Genomic DNA, 26,569 nt, shown 5'->3' on the forward strand with positions numbered 1-26,569 from the left:
CATGCACTGTCAACTGTGGGACCTTATATAGACAGGTGTGTGCCTTTCCAAATCATGTATAATCAATTTAATTTACCACTGGTAGACTACAATCAACTTGTAGAAACATCTCAAGGATAATCAATGGAAACAGGATGCACCTGAGTTCAATTTTGAGTGTCATAGCAAAGGGTCTGAATACTTATGTAAATATGATATTTCAGTTATTTCTTTTTAATTACTTTGCAAAAATTTCTAAACACCTGTTTTTGCATTTTTATTATGAGGTATTGTGTGTAGATAGATGATAACAAAAGAATGTAATCCATTTTAGAATAAAGCTGTTACGAAACAAAATGTGGAAAAAGTGAAGGGGTCTGAATACTTTCCGAATGCGCTGTATATTCTAGGACATTGTGGGAAACTATAGTGGAAATTGTGGGAGCCCTGGTTGAAATTTACGAGTCATCCTTAAATACAGGAAAGGTGCCGGAAGACTGGAGGGTGGCAAATGTTGTACCTCTTTTCAAAAAGGGCTGCAGGGAAAATGTTGGGAACTATAGGCCAATGAGTTTAACATCTGTAGTTGGTAAGTTACTGGAGAGTATTCTGAGGGATAGGTTATACAGGCATTTGGATGGGCAAGGGCTGATTCGGAATAGTCAACATGGTTTTGTACGTGGGAGGTCGTGTCTCACAAATCTGGCTGATTTTTTTGAAGACGTGACCAAAAAGGTTGATGAGGGCAGAGCTGTAGATGTTGTGTACATGGACCTTAGTAAGGCATTCAACAAAGTTCTGCATGGTAGGCTGCTCGGAAAGTTCGGCCGCATGGGATCCAAGGAGAGAGAGCTGAATGGATAGCAAATTGTCTCCATGGAAGGGTGATGGTGGAAGGTTGCTTCTCGGACTGGAGGCCTGTGACTAGTGATGTGCCTGAGGGTTCGGTGTTGAGCTCGTTACTGTTTGTCATCTACATCAATGATTTGGATGAGAACATACAGGGCAAGATTAGCAAGTTTGCGGATGATACAAAAATTAGTGGTTTTGCTGAAAGTGAAGATGGTTGTGAAAGATTGCAGCAGGATCTGGATCAATTGGCCATATTGGATAGGAATGGTTGATGGAATTTAATACAGAGAAGTGTAAGGCATTGCATTTTGGGACGTCGAACAAGGGCAGGACCTACACAGTAAATTGTAGGCCTCTGGGTAGTGTTGGTGAGCAGAGGGATCTAGGAGTACAGGTGCATGGTTCCTTGAAGGTCAAGTAGCAGGCAGATAAGGTGGTCACTTATGATGATATATGAGGCACTTTGGCCTTCATCAGTCACAGTATTCAGTATAGAAGTTGGGAGGTCGTTGCAGTTGTACAAGACGTTGGTGAAACCACATTTAGAATATTATGTTCAGTTCTGGGCACCATGTTATAAGAAAGATATTGTCAAGCTTGAAAGGGTTCAGAAAAGATTTACAAGGATATAAATTGGATAGTTATATGGACGGGAAAGGTATGGAGGGTTATGGTCTGAGCGCAGGTATATGGGACTAGGGGAGAATACGTGTTCGGCACGGACTAGAAGGGTCGAGATGGCCTGTTTCCGTGCTGTAATTATTATATGGTTATATGGTTATATGATGTTGCCAGGACTAGAGCGTGTGAGTTATAGGTGGAGGTTGAGTAGGCCGAGTCTCTATTCCATGGAGCGCAGGAGGATGAGGTATATCTTATAGAGGTATACAAAATCATGAGAGGAATAGATTGGGTAGATGCACAGAATCTTTTGCCCAGAGTAGGGGAATCGAGGACCAGAGGACATAGGTTCAAGGTGAAGGGGAAAAGATTTAATAGGAATCTAAGGGGTAACTTTTTCACACAAAGGGTGGTGGGTGTATGGAACAAGCAGCCAGAGAGGTAGTTGAGGCTGGGACTATCACATTGTTTAAGAAACAATTAGACAGGTACATGGATAGGACAGGTTTGGAGGTATATGGACCAGGCAAGGCAAGTGGGACTAGTGTGGCTGGGATATTGTTGGTAGTGTGGGCGTTGGGCTAAAGGGCTTGTTTCTACACTGTGACTGCTCTATGACTCTATGTGCACACTGCTCTATGACTCTATGACTCTAATTAACATAATGTGGCATCAGCTGATACACAGACCACTTATGTTCGAACCCTCGTCAGTGGCTACGAGGGCTGGCACGTGACGTCACGGCATAGGGGGAGTATCCTGCTACTTAAGCATATCTCACCTTGAGACCTGGGGAGTCAACAGGTAGCTGAGCCCGAGAGAACAGCCTCGCTCAGCTACAGCAGCAATGATAATTACGTTAGCGGACCAACTTAACATGTGACACCTGAATAAAACTACTGCTTGAACCTGCCTGACGTCTGGCCTTATTCACCACGTTTGGTGCCGCTACAATAACCTTGTCAAAGAGCAATTTAGATTCAAATTAAAATGCAGGCTTTGAAATCATTTTCTAATTTCAGTTTGTAAGCATTGTTTCTTCAATTGCAAGAATATTTGTGTTAGAATTAGAATCATTATTCATAATTCAATATTGTGCAATTCTGTTTATCCTTCAAACTTCCCCTTAAGGCCTCTAAACTAGATCGCAATTTAAATTATTCCCACTCATGAATGGCTGCCTCTCATTTCCAAAACATCTATCAGCCTCTCCTCAAAGGCCGGGCCTTAAACATTTTCTGTTAAACTGCCACCCAACCTCTGACGTCCCTTTCTTTTCCAGTGTTCTCGAACATGATGTCATCTCTCAATACCACCTGCTCTCCTTCAACACTCACTACATCTTGTCGATCACATTTCTACTGGTCCAACAGTACAAAGGCTTCCTCATACAAGTAACGAATAACTCTCGTAACACGGCAGAGCAGAGCAGCCATAGACGTTTCAAAGGAGCGCCATTAGAAAGCTAAACTAGTACGTTTCTAGCCAGGGGGCAAAGCAGTGTAGCAGTGGGGAAATCCCTTTTTGTTTTAGAAGCAAGGCCATGGAAACATTTCTGATCGGCTAACTATGAGGTACATGAATTAACAAAAATCCGGCAAGGTGTGGTGGAGCAAACTTTTTGGAACGGCGGTTTTGGGAGTGCTTCTGTCCTAGGCTGAAGGGCTGTGTTTGAGGAATAAAGGCTGAGGCTTTAGCTGGCTGGGCTTTGATGAAAGACCTGAGTATAGTGAGATCAGGATAAGTCTTTCAATTTTACTCCAGACTTATGGCCCTGTCTCACGGTGCGAGTCCACCCACGAGTGATCCCTAGTTTAAAACGAATCAAGCTCGTGGTAATCACGTAGAATTAACGTAGCGGGAACGTCGGAACTCGTAACACTAACGGCAGGTACTCGGGAAACTTGATAACTCGTGAAAATCTTTCAACATGATGAAAGATTTCCAAGAGTCAAATTTACTCTTGAAGTCAAAATTTTAAACTCGTTGTAGTAGCCCGTGAGTTTACCGTAGTGATTCGTGAGTCTACCGTGGGCACTCTTTAACTCAGCGGGACAGGCAGCATCTCTGGAGAGAAGGAATGGGTGACGGGATGACGTTTCCAAAATTCTGCTACGTCTTTGTGTTACTCCAGCACTGTGTGTTCACTTTTTGTCAACTAGTATCTGCCCTTTCTGTGTATGACATTATTTGTATCCATGGCAGTTGATTGTCGTTCCCTCCAGTTTAAATTTGACTCGTGGAAATCTTTCATCATGTTGAAAGATTTTCACGAGTTCACAAGTTTCCCTAGTGCCTGCCGTTAACGTTACGAGTTCCGACGTTCCCGCTACGTTAATTCTACGTGATTACCACGAGTTTGATTTGTTTTAAACTCGGGATCACTCGTGAGTGGACTCGCACGATTCAGGATGTGGGTAGTTGAATTACCATTAGGCATGGTAAAGAGAGTGGGCAAATAGTGTAGGGATCCACGCTGGCCATTCCACTCAGTAACAGGAGCATCTCTTTGGATGCAGAGGGATGACCTTTCCGAGGGCAGCAACAGCAACCAGGTCCGTGGCACTTTGTCCAGATCTGAGGCTCAGCAGGGAAAGATAGAGTCGGCCAGTGATAGTGATAGGAGACTCAATAGTAGGGAGTACAGACAGAAGATTATATAGCCACAATTAAGACGCAGGATGGTGTGTTGCCTCATGGATGCCAGGGTCAAGGTACCTCAGCATTTGCTCAAGAGGGAGGGTGAGCATCTGGACGTCATTGTGCACGTTGGTACCAACGACATAGGTAGAAAAAGGGACGAGGTCCTGTTTAGTGAACAGAGGAAGTTAGTTAAGAGGTTAAAAAACTGGACCTCATTGGTAGTACATGGAACATAGAACAGTGTAGCACAAGAATAGGCCCGACGGCCCACAATGTCTGTACCGAACACGATGCCAAGATCGACCCACTAACCTCTGTGTAAAAAGACTTTCCCCACACATCTCCTTTAAATTTGCCTCCTCACCTTAAAAACCATGCCTTCTGGTGTATTATTTTTCCATCCTGGGAAAAAGGTTCTGACAGTCTATTCCCTCTCATAATTGTATATACTTTTATTACCTCTCCCCGCAACCCCAGTCGTTCTAGAGGTAACAATCCAAGTGTGTCCAACCTCTCCCTGTATCTAATCCTCTCTAATATCTAATACCCGCTAATCATTCTGGTAAATCGTGTCATGCTTTCCAAAGCCTCCAGATCGTGTAATGGGGCGGCCAGAAATGTATGCAATACGCTCAATACGGCCTAGTCAAAATCCTATAAGCTGCAGCATGATTTCCTGGCCACTATACTCAATACTCTGACCTATGAAGGCAAGTATACCATATGTCTTCTTTAACACTCTATCCACTAGTATTGCCACTTTCAGGGAGTTATGGACTTGGGCCCCTCTGTACCTGTCATGTTGGGACTCATTGATTTCCTCAGCCCACATTGTACGACTTTCTATACTGGACCCTCGCACTACAGTTTCAGCTTGTCAACAGGGAGAAGGAGCACGGCTGATGATTATATTTTCTAAAATTCAGATCGGAGAATGTGGATTATTAAAAAATAAAAGCAGCTGAGGGGCAAATTTTATTCACAGAGAGGGTGGTGCACACATAGAATGAGCTGCCAGAGATTGTGGTTGAGGCAGGTGCAATAACAGTAATAAAAAAAACATTCAGGCAGGCTCACGGATAGGAAAGTTTAGAGGGGTATGGCCCAAGTGCAGGCAAGTGGATCTTGCTTGCTTAGGCAACTTGGTCCCCATGGACGAATTGGGCTGAAGGGCCTATTGCTGTACATATAGTTCTATAGACATTTTACCTGTTTATAGGATGAATTTTGCTTTGGTCTATCATTTTAAAATATACTTACATACAGTATTTGTACACCAGGAGCTTCAATCTTTATTTCCCAACACCTGTAGTACCTCCAAGCCACATTCCCCAACACCAGCATTGCTTCCTATCCTTATCCACCCCCAACACCAGCAGTATCCCTGATCCTAACGCTCTCTCTGATCTTTATAGAAACATAGAAATTAGGTGCAGGAGTAGGCCATTCGGCCCTTCGAGCCTGCACCGCCATTCAATATGATCATGGCTGATCATCCAACTCAGTATCCTGTACCTGCCTTCTCTCCATACCCCCTGATCCCCTTAGCCACAAGGGCCACATCTAACTCCCTCTTAAATATAGCCAATGAACTGGCCTCAACTACCCTCTGTGGCAGAGAGTTCCAGAGATTCACCACTCTATCACCCCATACAAGCAGTATCTCATATTACCCACAACACATATTACCCACAACACTAGTGATCTTCATCATGCAACACCAACAGTCTCTGATGCTTAGACCGCAACGTCCCATGCCACTGGTGCCTTCATTCCCTGCCCACAACACCAGCAGTCTCTGATGCTTCCCCCAACGGCAGCAGTGTATCTGGTCCTTATCACCACCATCAGCACCGGCAGTGTCCATGATCCTTATGCCCCCAATATCCACAACACCAGTAGTCTCCGATCTTTACCACCGTCATCAGCAGGTTCTCTATTTCTTATCCACAACCCCAGCGGTGTCGCTTATCCCCCTCTACTAGCAGTGCATCTGATCCTCATCATCACCCCAACATCAGCAAGTCTCCGAACCCTTCTCTCTGTTTCCCACAAAACCTTCTGCCCATTCATTGGCCTTTCACAGCAATTTCTCTTTCTCATCCATTTCTCCTTTTCCAGCACTTCACCCTCAGTATCTTCCACCCCAATGGATGGAACACTATCTGCAAAGGTAAATAGCTGATGAAAAGCCTCCCAATCAACAGTCAATCATCCAGTAGCTCCTAGCTGAAGCACCGTCCTCAAAATGTAAAGGAATGCAAATAATATGGTTGTTCCACCATATTGCTGTCATTTGAGCACACTCTTTAGGGCAAACTGGAACGCATAAAGTAAATTTGAACACTGAATTCTCCAATTTTAGGTAACCTCTGATAACCGCCCCCTCCACCCGTTTCTTTCCCACATCCACCTTTCTCCCCACACCCCACCCTCTATCTCTCCCCTGGGCCCCACCTGGACTGGCACCTACGTCTCCCCTCCCTCTACATTCTTCCCTCTGGCATCACAATTGGCAACTCTTCAATCCTTTTGTGTCACACCTTCCCTCCTCCTCGCTTACACCCACCCTACAATCTCTGAAGAAGGATCCCGACCCGAAACATCATCTAACCATGTTCTCCAGGGATGCTGTCTGGCCTGCCGAGTTACTTCAACACTTTGTGTCCTTTTACTAAACAAACATCTGCAGTTCCTTGTTTAGAAACATAGAAAATAGGTGGAGGAGGAGGCCATTCGGCCCTTCGAGCCTGCACCGCCATTCAATAAGATCATGGCGTTCTACTCATATACATAATTTCTTCACTTTGGGTGAATTAACACATCAACACAGTAAAAATTAAATTAATTTACTTTCCTTATTTGTCTTTCATATGAAGCTCATTGGAAAAATAATTTAATAGTAAATCTAAGCATCTGCTGAGATTAGGAACTTTTTACATTTTCACAGCCATTTAAATATCCATACTTGTCAAACATAAAACATTAGGAACTAAAAATAGAAATAAATTAAAGCAGATTAAATGTATTAGTTTTTCTAACCTCTTCTTGGACTTTCATGATTGAATAGAATGCCATTGACAGCAAAAAGGTTGTAAGCCTCCCTGAAGTTCACCACAATCCAGTAGGCGTAGAGCTTGGCTACCCCTGCAGAATAAACAACAGCCTGCAAGTCAGCATTGTGCATTGCTAAAATAGACGAAAACCAAGTAGAAATCTGAAAAATAACAACTTGCCAACAATAAATGTTCTGGCAACATCAGATGAACTGACCCAGGTCCAAATGAGAAGAGCTTGCAGGTAGAACAAGCTGCCTTCAATTTTTCTTGGCTATCCCCACTTCCATTTTTTTCATATTCTTTTTTTTTTTTTTTCATTCACTTTTTTCATATTCATAGTGAGATTACCTCCTTGATGGAGTCTAATACCACCAGGTCAAAACATTTGCTAACACTGTCCCAGTTTCTATAGTCATATATTTGCCTCGATGACATACGTTTGCAGGCTATGCAACTATAAGGGTCATCATAGCTAAAGCCAGATTGATTTTTGTTTTAAATCTACATGGTTCCTTCCGGAATGAGTCATTGTTGGCCATAACTAACTTACAACAAACCAGAGAAAACATACTAACTTGGCTATAAGTAAGCTACTCATTGAATTAAGGCTGTTGTTGTATTTTAATATAGAGAACCTCAGTATTATTCGTAATCGTATCATTCGTAACTGTCACCGTATGTCATGTTGTTACTTGTGGGCGGAGCACCAAGGCAAATTCCTTTTATGTGAATACTTGGCCAATAAACTTACTTACTTACTTACTAGGCCCAGATAAAATATACTGCTGTGACATTTGAAGAGCATGGCTTTACAAAAAAGCTTCCATATTTTATGGTTGCACTGAGTTTCTGTTTTCACCCAAATGGGGCTGAAACTGTTGTTCTCCAAAAAACTATTCTTGATCCAGGACTCTATTGTCTTGCTCGTTCTCTGTTGGATATCATGGAATGTGCTCTCTCTTGGTTGTATAGATCCCCTCAGGCCAGAGAGTTTTATATGACAATAGACAATAGGTGCAGGAGTAGGCCATTCAGCCCTTCGAGTCAGCACCACCATTAAATGTGATAATGGCTGATCATCCCCAATCAGTACCCCATTCCTGCCTTCTCCCCATATCCCCTGACTCCGCTATCTTTAAGAGCACTATCTAGCTCGCTCTTGAAAGTATCCAGAGAACCGGCCTCCACCTCCCTCTGAGGCAGAGAATTCCACAGACTCACAACTCTGTGTGAAAAAGTGTTTCCTCATCTCCATTCGAAATGGCTTACCCCTTATTCTTCGACTGTGGCCCCTTGCTCTGGACTCCCCCAACATCGGGACCAAGTTTCCTGCCTCAAGCGTGTCCAAATCCTTAAAAATCTTATATGTTTCAATAAGATCCCCTCTTACCCTTCTAAATTCTAAAGTATACAAGCCCAGCTGCACCATTCTCGAAGCATATAACAGTCCCGCCATCCTGGGAATTAACCTTGTGAACTCCCTCAATAGCAAGAATGTGCTTCTTCAAATTTGGAGACCAAAAATCCACACAATACTCCAGGTGTGGTCTCACTAGGGCACTGTACAACTGCAGGAGGACCTCTTTGCTCCTATACTCAACTCCTATTGTTATGAAGGCCAACATTTGCTTACTTCACTGCCTGCTGTACCTGCATGCTTACTTTCATAGACTGATGAACAAGGACCCCCAGATCCCGTTGTACTTCCCCTTTTCTCAACTTGACGCCATTTAGGTAATAATCTGCCTTCCTGTTTTTGCTAACAAAGTGGATAACCTCACATTTATCCGCATTAACTCCATCTGCCATGCATCTGCCCACTCCCCCAACCTGTCCAAGTCACCCTGCATTCTCATAGCATCCTCCTCACAGTTCACACTGCCACCCAGCTTTGTGTCATCTGCAAATTTGCTAATGTTACTTTGAATCCCTTCATCCAAATCATTGATGTATATTGTAAATAGCTGTGGTCCCAGCACCGAGCCCCACTAGTCACTGCCTGCCCTTCTGAAAGGGACCTGTTAATCCCTACTATTTGTTTCCTGGCTGCCAACCCATGTCAGCACTCTACCCCCAATACCATGTGCCCTAATTTTGCCCACTAATCTCCTATATGGGACCTTATCAAATGCTTTCTGAAAGTCCAGGTACACTACATCCACTGGCTCCCCCTTGTCCATTTTTCTAGTTAAAAATACTCAAAAAATTCCAGAAGATTAGTCAATCGTGATTTCCCCTTCGTAAATCCACGCTGACTCGGCCAGATCCTGTTACTGCTATCCAAATGTGGCGCTATTTCATCTTTTATGATTGACTCCAGCATCTATGGTAACATATGCAATAACCAGCAATCAAAGTTGGGCCTTTCATGGCAACCTGGCTTTCTTAACACAGGTCGCGGGTTGCAATGGTTGTTAGATAAGTCAATTACTTATGTTTTGCCTTTGGGTTCTCACCACCCATGCTATTCTGAATCTTCTCAATGCAAGACACTGATACCCAACACCCCCAACCGGCTAATCAGCAATCTTATGTTCATTAGTTATAGGAGCAGAATTAGGCCATTTGGCCCATCGTCTACTCCGCCATTCAATCATGGCTGATCTATCTTTCCCTCTCAACCCCAATCTCCTGCCTTCGCTCCATTACCACTGTTACCCTTACTAATCAAGAAGCTGTCAATCTTCACCTTGAAAATATCCATTGACTGCTTTCCACAGCCGTCTGTGGCAATATATTCCACAGATACTTCATCCTGTGACTAAATAAATTCCTCATCTCCTTCCTAAAGGTATATCCTTGTTTTTCTGAGGCTATGAACTCTAGTCCTAGACTCTTCCTCTAATGGAAACATCCTATCCACATTCACATCTCCTAAGTCTGCCCCAAAAAAACCTCCAGATCATATAACGAAAGATTTGTGGGACGAAAGTTTACAACATATACATCAATGTTCGTTAAATGCCAGACATGCTTTAATACAATTTAAAGTCTTACATAGATTACACTATTCTAAAATAAAACTAAATAGAATCTTCCCACAAATCTCTCCTATTTGTGATAAATGTCTACATCTAGATGCTAATTTAACACATACGTTTGCAAATTGTATTAAAATTAAACATTTCTGGACTGATATTTTTGAAATAATTTCAGAAGTTATTAATACAAAACTGGATCCAAACTCAAAATTAATAATACTTGGAATATCAGAGCAAAGTTTAACACTCACAACAAGTCAAAGAAATTTCCTCGACTACAGTATAATAACCGGGAAAAAATTAATATTAAAATTTTGGAAAGGCCCTACGACCCCCACAATTAAAATGTGGATTGTGGAAATGTCGGAGACCCTATATCTAGAAAGAATTAGACTTGTCTTAATGGACAAACAAGAACTTTTTGATAAAATATGGGCTCCATTCATTAATTATCTGACGGGATAGATTGGCCCGGCACGAAAACCCAACTGAAACTTGAACTCAGGATTAGATGAAAAGTCATATTTTATAATCTACGAACCTATCTCCAATGACGTATTATAAGTAATCCATTCCACCTTTTTTGTATTTTTTGATATTTGTAACTTTGCTCTCTCTTTCTCTCTTTTTCTATATAAAAAAAACCACTAGTAATCGACAATTGAAAATTTTAATAATTTATGACTGATGTATATGAAAAGTTTTTTTTACTATAATATGCAACTATACTTTATAATATGTCTACTTCTAATAAAAAATATTATAAAAAAAAAAAAAAACCTCCAGACCTTCCAGCCCTCACCCTACCCACCGCCTGCCCACTTATCCATCACTCTGTAATATCTCAACCCAACCACCCTTGCCCCTCTCAATCATCCATCGCTGCAAGTCCTGATAACTACCCCTGGCACCTCTCCTCACTTCCAGTCAGCACAGGTTGAATTGGGCCTGTGACTGCCAGCAATCCTGAATCCATTGTTGAAACGGAGAACTAGGCAGTATACTTTTGATCTTGAAAATGTGTAACACCCACTGAGTTACATCTGAGCTTTTGATTTATAATTCTCACCCCTTAGGTTAACCTGAAAAAACTTTTAATTGTCAAGTTATAAGCCTATCCCTCAACTTGTCCAAACCCTTGGACCAGATGCTAATATTCCATTCAAATTACTGCAGCACAAAGACATGCATTCAATCCGAAAAATATTTTAGGGGACTTGCCATATGGTGATCGAGGATAGAAAGGAGTAGTTTCCTTCTGTGGAATTTCCTGCACTTTGCCAAAGAGTTCACTGGTAGAGGCTTGGTAGAACTTCACAGTATTTATAAGGCCACAGGTTTTAACGGCATCCAATAATCTCAGAGTGCCAACACCGTCAACATCAGCAGTATATTCTGCCAGGTCAAAGGAGATCTGCGTGAAATGCAAAAGATAAATGGTCATTGACAATTACTATAAAGATACTCCGTCAAACAGGGGAATTTATGGCAAAGTATGCCCAACAACATAATGCAAAATCTAATGCCCAGTTAAGGTAGTATTAAATCAAGCTTGCATTACTATACATTAAATTCCAGCATGTTAAAAATTTGTGAAATTTTTATTAAAAACATAACACTGGAAAGACGCAATTTACTCCTCTGATGAAAAGTCATTAGCCTAATGATTAACTCTGTTTCTCTGTCCATAGAGGCTGTGTCACCTGCTGAGCGTTTCCAATATTTTCTGATTTTGTTTCAGATGTCCGGCAACTGCAGTATTTTTATTTTGGCATTGTGAAAAAAAAAAAAATTTAAACAAAATAATAACCTCCATAAAGTCAGCATCACATTGTAATCAGCCATGATGAAGGAATTCAGATTTGGGTAAAGAGGAGATGTTGGTGAATAAACAGCTTAGAGAAAATAAACACATTTCCATAGAGATGCATTTTTTGTTTGTTCCCAGGAGCCTGGTACTAACTGATCGCACTCAACTACGAGCAGTGGAGGAAAGAACACATCATTCAAAATGTGAGCATCATACACAAACATAGAAAATAGGTGCAGGAGTAGGCTATTTGGCCCTTCGAGCCTGCACCGCCATTCAATATGATCATGGCTGATCATCCAACTCAGTATCCTGTACCTGCCTTATCTCCATACCCCCTGATCCCTTTATCCACAAGGGCCACATCTAACTCCCTCTTAAATATAGCCAATGAACTGGCCTCAACTACATTCTGTGGCAGAGAATTCCACAGATTCACCACTCTCTGTGTAAAAAAATGTTTTTCTCATCTCAGTCCTAAAAGATTTCCCCTTTATCCTTAAACTGTGACCCCTTGTTCTGGACTTCCCCAACATCGGGAACAATCTTCCTGCATCTAGCCTGTCCAACACCTCAAGAATGTTTTAAGTTTCTATAAGATCCCCCGTCAATCTTTTAGCCAACAGAGTACTCCCAAATTAGTTTAATTGTTTAAGATTGAACAAATTCCTTGCATTCTCCATTGAAATTATTGATTTAATTTATCTAGATCAGTGGGTTTTCCTTCCTATCCTTCTTCACATTCATATATTTGTAAAGCAGCATCACTTTATGCACTCCAATATATAATTATTAAAGTAAAAATAATAAATGGCATTAATCAAAAGAGGATTAAAATGCAATTAGTCGAGCTATTGTTATGAAATTTAAAAACATGGAACATTTTACAGAATATGCATCTCTGCTGAAGTATACTTATCACATTCAATATCTTAATTGTTTTAACAAGCAGACAATATAGATATGCAGTAGACTTGGTTAGTTTATTTTAGCATCCATTTAACTCTTCTGAATTTAGTTTTCCCATTTTAAGTGCATTAATATGTCAACCTTATCCCTTAGCATTCATTTTTGTCGAGGGCTAAAATTACTGCCAGAGTCTCTGTCCTCCATTAAGCCTGCAGTGACAGACATTTACAATCCAGTATCTGTTTGGCTAACCATTTGTCTTCATGTTAGATAACTTTTTTTTGACTTGAAACAAGTTCTTCAATCTTAATTCTTTTTTAGGAAGTGAATACAGAATCAATGAGTTTTACTGCCACATATAGACATTAACAGTGAGCAAAGTGGCATGCAAAGGTTTTTCCACCTATATGCTCTGTCTACCAAACTTTTATTATGCTTCGTTACTGGAATGTAGAGATCGTCAGATAAGGGCATGAAATGGAGGACTGTGAGAGATAACACTGCGCATGGGAATCAGATTGTCCATAAAACCATGTCAGAAAAGAATACCCTCCCCATCATTTCCCCTTATCTCTCAACCATTCATTATTAATTTGATGGAGTGGGGGAGCTGTCAGATTCTACAGCACAAGTTGTTTATCTTTCATTATAATCTTCAACCTACTGTTCACGATTTCTGCAGTTTGGAAATGGGACAAAAGTTACCCGTCTGTTTCTTCTGGCTTTGCACTAAAGATCACAAGGTGCTCGGCTATATTGTGACCAAAGGAGTGGGTTGCAAAAGAACAAATGAACCTTCTAACTGGAAATGTTATGATTTTTATGATCAGTGACACTATTGTAACTTAAAAGTTTGGCTAGGGGGTAAAATTCAAGCTGTGTCCAAAGCTTTCAACTAAAATCAAAAGAGCACAGTCACTTGAGAGCTACAGTGCTGAGATGTAAATTGATATCCAATTCATTTTTCTTTATATGCATCACGGGAGTTGAAGACTCAGTGTAAAATGTGGGAGGTGAGAAACTCTGACTTTCTAACAATTTTTTCAGCTTAACCCCATAGAAAAAAAAACTAAAACACAAAAGCTGATTGTACATCCATTTAACTATTTCAGTACATAACGGAAAATAAATCCTCTTCAAAATATGTTGGAATTTTGTCATCCTTAAGAATTACCGCAAATATAATTTATTAATTACACTGAATTACGTATTTTTTTAAGATGGATAAATACCATCCAAATTTATGAACATTGGCATTAGGACACATTGCAACTAAGAAGTGGTCTTTGCAGAACAATTTCAAACAAATCTATCATTCATCTGGTTGAAAGTAGAAAGGTTTAGTACAGAGCAAAGGGTAATATTAAGTTTAACCTTGCTAGCAAGGTACCAATAGGAACTAAACGCTCACCTCTTTTCTACGCCTTATACTTCCTAATAAAGTCAGCAGAAAAAAAAACACATGTGACGAGCAATAGGTGTTCAAATTCTTAATTTCTCAAAAGGTGGACATACAATTTCCCTGAAATTATCAATTTCCGGATTAAGAACTGGAATTAGGTGATGGGGCAGTTCCATTGCTGATGAGCATTTCACTTTCTCAGTTTCTGCCGGTTTCAGTTTTTGTTTATTGTCACGTGTACCGAGGCTCAGTGAAAAGCTTTTATTGCTTTTAAATTTGAGTATAGGATTTGATTTGGGAGGAAAGGATTTGAGTATAGGAGCAGGGAAGTTCTACTGCAGTTGTACAGGGTCTTGGTGAGACCACACCTGGAGTATTGTGTACAGTTGGTTACACAAAAAAGCTGGAGAAACTCAGCGGGTGCAGCAGCATCTATGGAGCGAAGGAAATAGGCAACGTTTCGGGCCGAAACCCTTCTTCAGACTGATTGGGGGCGGGGGTGGGCGGGGACAAGAAAGGAAAAAGGAGGAGGAGCCCGAAGGCTGGGGGATGGGAGGAGACAGCAGGGGGACTGAGGAAGGGGAGGAGACAGCAAGGACTAACAAAATTGGGAGAATTCGATGTTCATGCCCCCAGGATGCAGACTCCCCAAACGGAATATGAGGTGCTGTTCCTCCAATTTCCGGTGCTGCTCGCTGTTGCCATGGAGGAGACCCAGGACAGAGAGGTCGGAGACGGAGTGGGAGGGGGAGTTGAAGTGCTGAGCCACCGGGAGGTCAGCTTGGTTATTGCGGACCGAGCGGAGGTGTTCGGCGAAACGATCGCCCAACCTCCGCTTGGTCTCACCGATATAGAACTGCTGACATCTAGAGCAGCGGACGCAATAGATGAGGTTGGAAGAGATGCAGGTAAACCTCTGTCGCACCTGGAACGATTGCTTGGGTCCTTGAACGGAGTCTAGGGGGGAGGTAAAGGGACAAGTGTTGCATCTCTTGCGGTTGCAAGGGAAAGTGCCCGGGGAGGGGGTGGTACGAGAGGAAAGGGAAGAATAGACAGGGGAGTTATGGAGGGAGCGGTCTTTGCGGAAGGCAGATATGGGGGGAGAAGGGAAGATGTGGCGAGTGGTGGGGTCACGTTGGAGGTGACGAAACTGACGGAGGATTACTTTTTGTATGTGACAGCTGGTGGGGTGAAAGGTGAGGACTAGGGGGACTCGGCCCTTGTTGCGAGTGGGGGGGATGGGGATAGAGAGCAGTGTTGCGAGGTATGGAAGAGACCCTGGTTTCTCTGTCCTGGGTCTCCTCCATGGCAACAGCGAGCAGCACCGGAAATTGGAGGAACAGCACCTCATATTCCGTTTGGGGAGTCTGCATCCTGGGGGCATGAACATCGAATTCTCCCGATTTTGTTAGTCCTTGCTGTCTCCTCCCCTTCCTCAGTCCCCCTGCTGTCTCCTCCCATCCCCCAGCCTTTGGGCTCCTCCTCCTTTTTTCCTTTCTTGTCCCCGCCCACCCCCGCCCCCAATCAGTCTGACGAAGGGTTTCGGCCCGAAACGTTGCCTATTTCCTTCACTCCATAGATGCTGCTGCACCCGCTGAGTTTCTCCAGCTTTTTTGTGTAACCTTCGATTCTCCAGCATCCGCAGTTCCTTCTTAAATATTGTGTACAGTTTTTGGTCTCCAAATCTGAGGAAAGATATTCTTGCCTTAGAGGGAGTACAGAGAAGGTTCACCAGACTGATTCCTGGGATGTCAGGACTTTCATATGAAGAAAGACTGGATAGACCCGGCTTGTACTCGCTAGAATTTAGAAGATTGAGGGGGGATCTTATAGAAACTTACAAAATTCTTAGGGGGTTGACAGGCTAAATGCAGGAAGATTGTTCCCGATGTTGGGGAAGTCCAGGACAAGTGGTCACAGTTTAAGGATAAAGGGGAAATCCTTTAGGACCGAGATGAGAAAAACATTTTTCACGCAGTGGTGAATCTCTGGAACTCTCTGCCACAGAAGGTAGTTGAGGCCAGTTCATTGGCTATATTTAAGAGGGAGTTAGATGTGGCCCTTGTGGCTAACGGGATCAGGGGGTATGGAGAGAAGGCAGGTACAGGATACTGAGTTGGATGATCAGCCATGATGAGCAGGCTCGAAGAGCCGAATGGCGGGGGAAGAGAACAAAGTAACGGGCGAGGGGGGAGGAATCCCAACGGTTTCCGAGCACGTTCTATTGGTAGCAGCAGCCTGAAGAAAGCTAATTCTGCCGGGGACTACAATGTGAGCCACAACAACAACCGCGTCAACTGGTGAAGAAGGGCTCGCTGATGCAGACCAGTGGTATCGATCGGCGTCTAGTTTTAAGGTGAAACGACACAAAGTGCTGGAATAGCTCAGCAAACTGAATCAGTCTGATCCTCTGAGTTACTCCAACACTTTCTGTTCTTTGGTGTATTAACCATCATATTCAGTTCTTTGTTTCAACGATATACAATGATAATACCTTACTTGATTACAGCAGGCAATCGGACAATAACGGACATCATTCCCCAACCATGGTCCATTATAATGAAGGTTTACTGTAATTATTAACTTATTTATTTTGGTTGGTTAAGCATTGCAGTAATACAGTAGACAATGAAATTTCACATAAGAATGCTAATCTTATCAGGTGAAATTATACCACCAACCTGCTCATGCCAGAAAATGAGAAAAAAATACCAGTTTGAATGTAGCAATGCAAAGCTTTGATAAAACTTATATCCTGATCTATTGTTGGTGGTCACAAACTCTTTACTTGTTGGAATGATAACTCATAAAATATCTCGCAATACAATAGCTAATCTCTTTCACAATTACTTACAAAGAGTTAAATGTGATGTGTTCCCCTTATTTTGATGTAAATACTTATACTTTTAATTTAGATTTACAAGGTTTTAAGCTGCAGTGTCCATCCATTCATTGTTTGATAAGGAGAGCGAGTCAGGTGCACAGCACAAGATCAAACGGGCTTGTGCCAATTAATTTTGTGCAGGCATCTTTAAAGGGGGGATCAATAACTCCATGTACTATTGGAAGGCACCATGTAGCCTGCGACTTATGCATGTCTTTGTCGTCCAGAATACAGGTCAAGGGTAAGGATTACCCTCCAAGGCAAGGATTGTCGGCTATTCATAGTCAGTGACTCACTAAATGGAGATCCAGTTTATAAGTTCCACTGCAGCAGTACAGTTGCTGCCTTACAGTGCCAGAGACCCAGGTTAGATCATGACTACTGGTGCTGCCTGTACAGAGTTCGTACGTTCTCCCTATGACTACATGAGTTTTCCCTGGATGCTCCGGTTTCCTCCCACACTCCAAGATAGACAATAGACAATAGGTGCAGGAGTAGTCCATCACGGCTGATCATCCCCAATCAGTACCCCGTTCCTGCCTTCTCCCCATATCCCCTGACTCCGCTATTTTTAAGAGCCCTATCTAGCTCTCTCTTGAAAGTATCCAGAGAACCTGCCTCCACCGCCCTCTGAGGCAGAGAATTTCCACAGACTCACAACTCTCTGTGAGAAAAAGTGGTTCCTTGTCTCCGTTCTAAATGGCTTACCCCTTATTCTTAAACTGTGGCCCCTGGTTCTGAACTCCCCCAACATCGGAAACATGTTTCCTGCCCCTAGCGTGTCCAAACCCTTAACAATCTTATATGTTTCAATACAGGTTTGTAGGTTATAGGTTAATTTGGTCAGTAAAAATTGGAAATTGTCTTTTGTGTGTAGCGTATATATGGGGATAGAAACATAGAAACATAGAAATTAGGTGCAGGAGTAGGCCATTCGGTCCTTCGAGCCTGCAATGCCATTCAATATGATCATGGCTGATCATCCAACTCAGTATCCTGTACCTGCCTTCTCTCCATACCCCCTGATCCCTTTAGCCACAAGGGCCACATCTAACTCCCTCTTAAATATAGCCAATGAACTGGCCTCAACTACTTTCTGTGGCAGCAGAGATTCACCACTCTCTGTTTTTCTCATCTCGGTCCCAAAAGATTTCCCCCTTATCCTTAGACTGTGACCCCTTGTTCTGGACTTCCCCAACATCGGGAACAATCTGATCAGTGTGGACTCGGTGGGTCAAAAGGTATTTCCGAGCTCTATCTCTAAATTAAACTATATATTAGAAGCTAAACAGAGTCCAGGGAGTGCAACATTGAATAAAGTTGTGACGTCAACTTCACCCCCCTTCTAGCGCTTGCACTGCCCAACCAGACTGCTGGTGTTACATCATCTAAAATTAGAAGAGGACACAAGGTTATACCGGTAATGTGCAATTGACTTTTTAATGGAAAGTGGTGGATGCTTATACAAACTGTTGCTTTTAAATCTGAAGATGATATGGGATGAGGCTAATGTGGATATCAGTAGGAGGATTTTAGTGATAGCCTCAAAGACTTTCCAATTTTGGACTGTTGTCATCACAAGAGCAAATAATGTAGTCAATGAATGATTGCCCCTCTCAGCCACTAGAGAGAGTGAAACATATTTATGTGTGCTTAGATGAAGTGATTGCTTAGATGAATGCATTGTGTTCTGGCTGTGAAATATGAATATGAAGTTTACAATATTCTCGCGTAATAGGGCAGTGCACTTGCATATGCGAGGTATGATTGCTAAAGATTTTTGTTTGGCGAGGGAGTGCATGGGCAAGTGGGACTTTTGGTTGAATATGGCACCTGAAGGAGCATTAACTCAACAACCATATATGCAAGGTCTTTGAATTTATCCATCAGGTCTTAGGAGTTGTTTTTTTGGTTCCAGGAAATCACCCTATAGGTTGTCTCCTTCTATTTACAATCTCTTTACTATCGCAACATTTAAGAATTATTATCTAAATGGTGGCCGATTGGGAAAGGGGGAGATGCAGCGAGACCTGGGTGCCATGGTACACCAGTCATTGAAGGTAGGCATGCAGGTGCAGCAGGCAGTAAAGAAAGCAAATGGTATGTTAGCTTTCATTGCAAAAGGATTTGAGTATAGGAGCAGAGAGGTTCTACTGCAGTTGTACAGGGTCTTGGTGAGACCACACCTGGAGTATTGCGTACAGTTTTGGTCTCCAAATCTGAGGAAGGACATTATTGCCATAGAGGGAGTGCAGAGACGGTTCACCAGACTGATTCCTGGGATGTCAGGACATGTCTTATGAAGAAAGACTGGATAGACTTGGTTTATACTCTCTAGAATTTAGAAGATTGAGAGGGGATCTTATAGAAACTTACAAAATTCTTAAGGGGTTGGACAGGCTAGATGCAGGAAGATTGTTCCCGATGTTAGGGAAGTCCAGGACAAGGGGTCACAGCTTAAGGATAAAGGGGAAATCCTTTAAAACCGAGATGAGAAGAACTTTTTTCACACAGAGAGTGGTGAATCACTGGAACTCTCTGCCACAGAGGGTAGTTGAGGCCAGTTCATTGGCTATATTTAAGAGGGAGTTAGATGTGGCCCTTGTGGCTAAGGGGATCAGGGGGTATGGAGAGAAGGCAGGTACGGGATACTGAGTTGGATGATCAGCCATGATCATATTGAATGGCGGTGCAGGCTCGAAGGGCCGAATGTCCTACTCCTGCACCTAATTTCTATGTTTCTATGTTTCTATGTTAAGAAACATTTAGACAAGTGCATGGATAAGACAGGTTTAGAGGGATATGGGAAAACCCAGGCAAGTGGAACTAGGGTAGATGGGACATGTTGGCCAGTTTGGGCAAGTTGGGCCGAAGGGCCCAATTCCATGCTGTAAGGATCTATGACTCTATTTGACTTGCAATGTTGACTGGGTGGGTGGTGGCCTCCTGCAGATGATGATTATCTTTCTTCTTTTTCCCTGTACTTCATCAATATCTCTCCCATAGCAATGGAAAATAAAAAAAATAAAAAAAGCTTAATGTTTCCTATTTCACGCCAACTGTTTGGCCAAACCCCATGTCTTGAAGTCTTTATGTACCAGACCATGATGAGCTACAGGCTGGTTTTAAGTAGCTTTCTGGCTGAGATGCTAATCAAGTTAGCTTTCTGAACACTGTGACCATATTAACAATGTTTACATGTTACCTGCACAATATTTGAAAAGGCACATTAATTACACGTCACAAACCCTGCACCTATTTTCTAAAGTTGTTTGGTTTATCCCACCAAGTCTAGAACTTCCGATGGTGCCTGACAATATTGCTGTAAACATACCTTTAATGTTTAAAGGCATATCAAATTGCTGTCTTATTCAAAATTAATTCACCAAGGTAACATTTCTTACAGAAAAATCCATTGTTGATAATGTCTCACTTATACCAATTCGAAACACTGTAATGGGAATGAAATATATACGTGTTAATAAAATGATGATCAAAACCTGGAATCAGAACACTTAGTCAATCAATCACATAACCTAAAATACTTATTTCTGTACATGGTTGGAGATGAAAAGCGACGTAGGGATAATATAAATTTGTCAAGGTTATGGTTTTGAATTACAATGTAGTTCTCCACAGCCTTGGCAAATAATTCAAACTGCATCTTCAACTCTTTCAACAGCACTAAAGTTGAAAGATTTATGTCATGCAAGAGACATTACAGTCCATGCTCAGTGTCTCACCTTACACTGCAATCAATACAAGTTTATGATGGAGCGGCTGTCAACATGTAAAGTGCATATGAAGCATCCACTCCAACTTTGCAAAACAGAGTGCTTTCTCAGGTTCTGAGCAACACTGTACAGTCAGTTTTCACCGCACCTGCCACACTGCCACCAGCATCCTAGAGGCACATGAGAATGTCAGTTCCCTTCCTCTGTTCTACCCAGGACATCTCACACACACTTCTGTCCAAATGCATCCCTCCTCCCAGCTGCATATCATCCAGTTTCCCCTTCCCCCACTCCTATCTGCCCATCACACTTCTCCCACTGGGTCCCACTTCCCACTGTTCCACCTGCTCAACATCCCTCCCTTTTTTGGTTCCACCTTATCAGATTCCATATTTTGCAGCCATTTGGTATCTGGAAATCTGAAATAAAAGAGAAAGCTGGAAAGAATGAACAGGAAATAATGAACAGGAGCATCCATGGAGAGAGAAAAACTGTGGTAATATTGCTCCCACATAGAATAAAGTATATTAGTTCAGTACAGGAACAGGCCCTCCAGCTTATAATGTCTGTCTATGGTGAACATGATGTTGTTAAACTAAGATCCTCTGCCTGCACCTGATCAGATACCTTCATGCTCTCCATACTTTTTTTTTCTGTTGCAAAGGAAAGATCACAGCAGTTTTGCATTTCGTTGTCTCTGTACTGTACACTGACAATGACAATTAAAGTTGAATCTGAATCTGAATCTGCATTTTGATAGTCCCGTCAGGGCCTGGTACTATGCCCTGGTAATAATGACCAGGCCAGGCCTGCCAATATGAATACTGTTCACCAGCCTCTCTCAGAGGACATTAGCACCATTTTGTAACTGGATCCTCGTGGTCCCTATCCCTCATATGTTCACTTTGCTCTCTCCAATGCTCTCCCTCTTTGCTATGACTTAACACTGCTTCATTTCTCCCTTTTTCAAGTTCTGATAGAAAGTTGTTCAACTAACAGAGGCAAGGTCTTTACTTTTATATACATCCCCAACACACGTCATTTACTCCAAATTTCCCTTTTTTTGGCCATGCTTTAAATACCGATAGTGATAGCTTATGAAATATAATTCATATTATCTTTTTTTTTTTAATCTCCTTGGTACAGCCTGTTAGCAATTGGCCTCTTCCATTAGACAAAATATGTTTCAACTATCAGAAAGACACCTAACTAAAATCATAAACAGCTGAATTAAACATCAGCAAGAGACATGGACTAAACTGTAAAATACAATCCCATTACATTGGGAAGCAGCTCTAGCATCCCAACTTTATGAAATTGTCATAACGTCCAGCAGCAAACTCACTTCCAGGAAGTGAGTTATAATAATGTGTACAAATAGCCGGTAGCCTCTGATTTAATCTGGTTTGCTAGTTTCACTGTGGCTGACCAGTTTTCCCAGGCCTCAAGAAACACAGCAGCTGAAACAAGGTGATGACAGCTTCAGGGATATGGTAAATGTCTTTACAGCCAAGAGATTTACAGCTTTGCACATGACAGGAGGAACAAGAGTATTACCTCCTGATCCCCAGCCTCCTGACTGTCTTGCCCCGTTGGGATTCTGGGTTGAACTCACCTGCTCCTGGGGCCTGCTCCAGGGTGCTTCCCTCTTGAATGCAACTCAAGTCCATCACGACACAGACTGTGAATTTAAAAGTGCATCCACAGCTTGCAGGAGAAGTCGGCCAGAACTTCAACCCTCCCTGTGTAATCCAGTCTGATAAATACCCAGGCCAAAAGGTCAGCATGCTAGGACTGTAGAAACCATCCAGCATTAGAGTCAGTACCGCCTTCACTGGTGAGAAACTATGTAATGCCTTAAACTCTCAAGTATGTGAGAGTGAAGTGTTCTTAAGTGGTGATGAATTGAGCAGTAAGTGTTCTTTTCAAACCATGTCAGCAAGACCCCAGAGAATCTGCCCAGCAGGGTGTCCCTGTTCAAATATTCCTTTACAGTTTTAGCTTGATGGAATTCTTTTGCATGGAAAGGATCTGCCATCTGTCTGAGTCCTGCCACTCATTCACCATGCCTACTGTGCCATCTCACACACCCCGCTGCTCCATGTATAATTTAAAATGTGTCAACATTTTAGAAATACTTGGAAATACCAGGAAAATAAAATTTTAGTTGCCTCCATTGATTCTGCTGATTGTATTGATTTCAGAACACTTTATAAATAAATGAATTCTTCCATCACACGGAGACCAGAAACAACAGATTACAGCTCACTAACCTGTGGAAATAGGCATCTGAAACTACCACTAACCTATACGCACACTAATGCCCCTGTCCCACTTAGGAAAGCTGAACGGAAAACTCTGGAGACTTTGCGCCCCACCCAAGGTTTCCGTGCGGTTCCCGGAGGTTGCAGGTGGTTGCAGGTAGTGGAAGCAGCTAGGGAGACTGACAAAAACCTCCGGGAACCTCCGGGAGCCGCACGGAAACCTTGGGTGGGGCACAAATTCTCCAGAGGTTTCCGTTCAAGTTTCCTAAGTGGGACAGGGGCATTTAATGCCACTTTCAAATATCTGCAAGGTATTGCATTAAAGCAATATTAATTTGCAGGGAAAAGACTTTATTTAAAAAAAAACAAATTCTCTTCCATAAAAAGATGTATCTTGTAATAATCAAACACATTTTTATAAGAGTTCATGCTCTGTAGGAAATGTTTAGTTTCAGGATAGTCTTAACTTCCTTCACAATTGTCAGGATAGCTACTACACAAGTGTAGCATTGTGCCAGTTTTTAACCAAAGAATCTTATGTGGCACTGACTTGCACTGATCACAAACTAAGGGGATGTATCAATGATCAGAGAATGTATTAGTAAAGCATCTAAAATAATCAAACTCCCCCCACCAACCCCCCCCCCCCCCCCCCCCCCCCCCCTCCACCTCCACATCCCACCCATTAATAAGGAAATCTCATAGGGAAGGAAGTTGAACTATGCAGCTTTCCACGTAAGCAGTGCAATTTCCTTGTCAACAATTGCAGAAGTCGGAACATAGGAAATCTTAACAACAGGAAAAGGCTGGCGAGACCAACAACTTCATCCCCTTGCAACTTATCCCAACGCCAGTTTCTCAAAATAATTCTCAACCATTTCTTCTACCAAAAATATATTTTGCCACCTAAATCCATTTAATTGACGTAATTTATTCAATGATCATAACTCTTTACTGGAAATAATATGATAGAAATTATCAGTTACTATATAAATGAGAAGATCCCTATGCATGCTCCTTAACCCTATCATTGTTTTTCTATAAATATCCTAATAGTTTGATAATAATGCATTGTGCTAAGCAGCAGCACTGGAATCAAATACATAATCTACAAAGATGTTTGTATTATACAATTAACAGGTAGAGATAAATTATTGGGGAAAATAATAGTCCTTTAAAATTACATACTATCTACATATTATTAAAACTCATATCTTGTTTGCTTCTATGTCTGTGTCTGTCTGTCTGTCTGGATGATCCTGAAATTACGCCAAAACGGTATACGATACGGCTACAATTTTTAGCCCACCTTACTGACCGTTGTCCTGGGGTTTTGTTGAACCAAGTTTTGTTCAGATTGATGGTATATTTTACAAGTTATTCACAATTTAGACTTTACAAAATCCAGTTTGACAATAATCACTTGAACTTGCACTGGCAGTTAGCAGCGTATGATGTCACAATGGGATCTAATTTACATAAACTGCCCGTCAGCAGTGTTCCACTGGCAGTTAACAGCATATGATGTCACAATGGGATATAATTTACATAAACTGCGCGTCAGCAGTGTTCCACTCCACAATGACATCACAAGGGGATCTCATTTACATAAAAGGAACAAAAATACAGCAGCATTCTATTCACATTGATGTTATATTTTACGTTATTGACATTTTAAACTTTTAAAAATTCACTTTTCACTTTAAAATAAATCAAACTTTTCACTTTAAAACTTGCCCTGTCGTTACTATGTTAACAAATGACAGGACTCCCATTGCAATGAGAGATTTATTACATTGCTTTAAGGAGAGGGAGGGAGTGGGGGAGGGGAGGAGGAGAAATGTTATTTAAACATTGCTTTTAGCGGGGGAGTGGGATGGGGAGAGATGAGAAGTGGGGGAGCAGGGAGATAAAGGGAGAGGAGGGAGGCAGGGAGGGGAGAGGGTTTATGGAGGGAGGGAGTGACTGGGGGTAGGGAAAAGGAGAGGGAGGGAGAGGTGAGACAGGGAGGGGAGGAGGAGAAGGGAAAGAAGAGGGACGGTGAAGACGAGGGGGAGGGAGTTCTGGAGATGAGGGGGAGGGAGTGCTGGGGGATGAGGGGAAATGAGCCGCGCCTGCGCAGTTGGGGGTTATGGGTGAACGGTGGAATATTGTGTTGGGAGAACATGCTCGATGAATATTTAGAAGGTGGCATGTCATGCTTGTTGTACACACGATAGAAGGTTGCTAGCTAGCATTTTAAGATACAAAGATGACGAAAATTCAGACCGAAAATGTTATTTTTACACGGAGTTCCGCCCATTACGTACACACAGTTTATAGAGCGCTGCGTTCGTGATCACTAGCAATGCTCTTTGTTTATCCCGAATGACCTTTGACAAATTCCATGATTCATTGCGCGCGCGAGATACCAAACTGACTTATTGAAGTCGTATTGAGGGGACAGGGGTGGAGGGTACAGTTTACCACTGGTGACAAGTCAGATGGAGCTGGATTCAGCTCACTCCATTAGGCTAAGTTGAACAAGACATGGTAGAACCTAACAAAATATACAGTTGTGTCCTGCCTGGTGTAAATGTAGGTGGTTTAATTATTTATTTCAATAGTTTTGCAGAGAAGTTTGGACTTCAACAACAGCACCATCTGGAGGCCTCAAGGAGAGATCAATGGTACAAACTAAACATCGTATAGGGCTTAGAGTTACAATTTAACTACTGATGGCTGCTGGCAACACTTCCACCTTCTTGCCAGAATGTGCTGTTAATTTGCATTAGTCATTTAATTTTAGCAAATGAAATTTAGATTGTTCTATTTATCTGCAATCACTAAAGCAAGACCAATAATGAACAAATTTTAAAAAAATCTTCCTGAACGGAAATCCTGGCAATTTTCATTCTTATAGTCCTGTTCCCACGGTACGAGTTCAGTCCAAGAGCTCTCCCGAGTTTTAATAAAATCAAACTCGTGGTAAGCACGGAGAATGAACGTGGCGGGTACGTCGGAGCTCGGGGACGTCTCTTAGCGCTAACGGCAGGTACTCGGGAAGACTCGATAACGGCAGGTAAGCACGGGAAGACGTGTGAAGATTTTTCAACATGACGAATAATGTCCACGAGAGCCCCGAGTACCGACGAGTGGCCATTACCGTAAATCTCCGAGTTCGAATCAGGGCAAACTCGGGAGAACTCTTGGAATGAACTCGTACCGTGGGACAGGGGTTTAACTGAATACATGTACATCAACCCATATACAGCTAGTGGAACTCGGTGATAAAAGTAGCTTACATCTGTGATGTAACAGTGAAAATATGATATATTTTTTTTAAAGCAATTCATAATAAAAACAGAAGTTTAGCAAGTGAACACAAATTTTCAAATCTGTTAAATATGAACAATATACAAGTCTGAAGAAGGGCCCCGACCCGAAATGTC

General features: G+C 42.1%; 1 protein-coding gene across 1 annotated transcript in view; it reads right to left on the minus strand.

Annotated features, from left to right (window-relative positions):
* gmds (GDP-mannose 4,6-dehydratase) overlaps window positions 1–26,569 on the minus strand; it is a 645,529-nt gene that overhangs the window by 402,415 nt on the left and 216,545 nt on the right. The window contains exons 6-7 of the mRNA XM_055648802.1: window positions 11,357–11,549; window positions 7,138–7,242 (exon numbers count right to left, since the gene is read on the minus strand). Of these exons, the coding sequence (XP_055504777.1) occupies window positions 7,138–7,242; window positions 11,357–11,549 (298 nt within the window). The remainder of the gene's footprint in view (window positions 1–7,137; window positions 7,243–11,356; window positions 11,550–26,569) is intronic.

This window comes from Leucoraja erinacea, chromosome 2 (assembly GCF_028641065.1).
Source record: "Leucoraja erinacea ecotype New England chromosome 2, Leri_hhj_1, whole genome shotgun sequence".
Classification (NCBI taxonomy): domain Eukaryota; kingdom Metazoa; phylum Chordata; class Chondrichthyes; order Rajiformes; family Rajidae; genus Leucoraja; species Leucoraja erinaceus.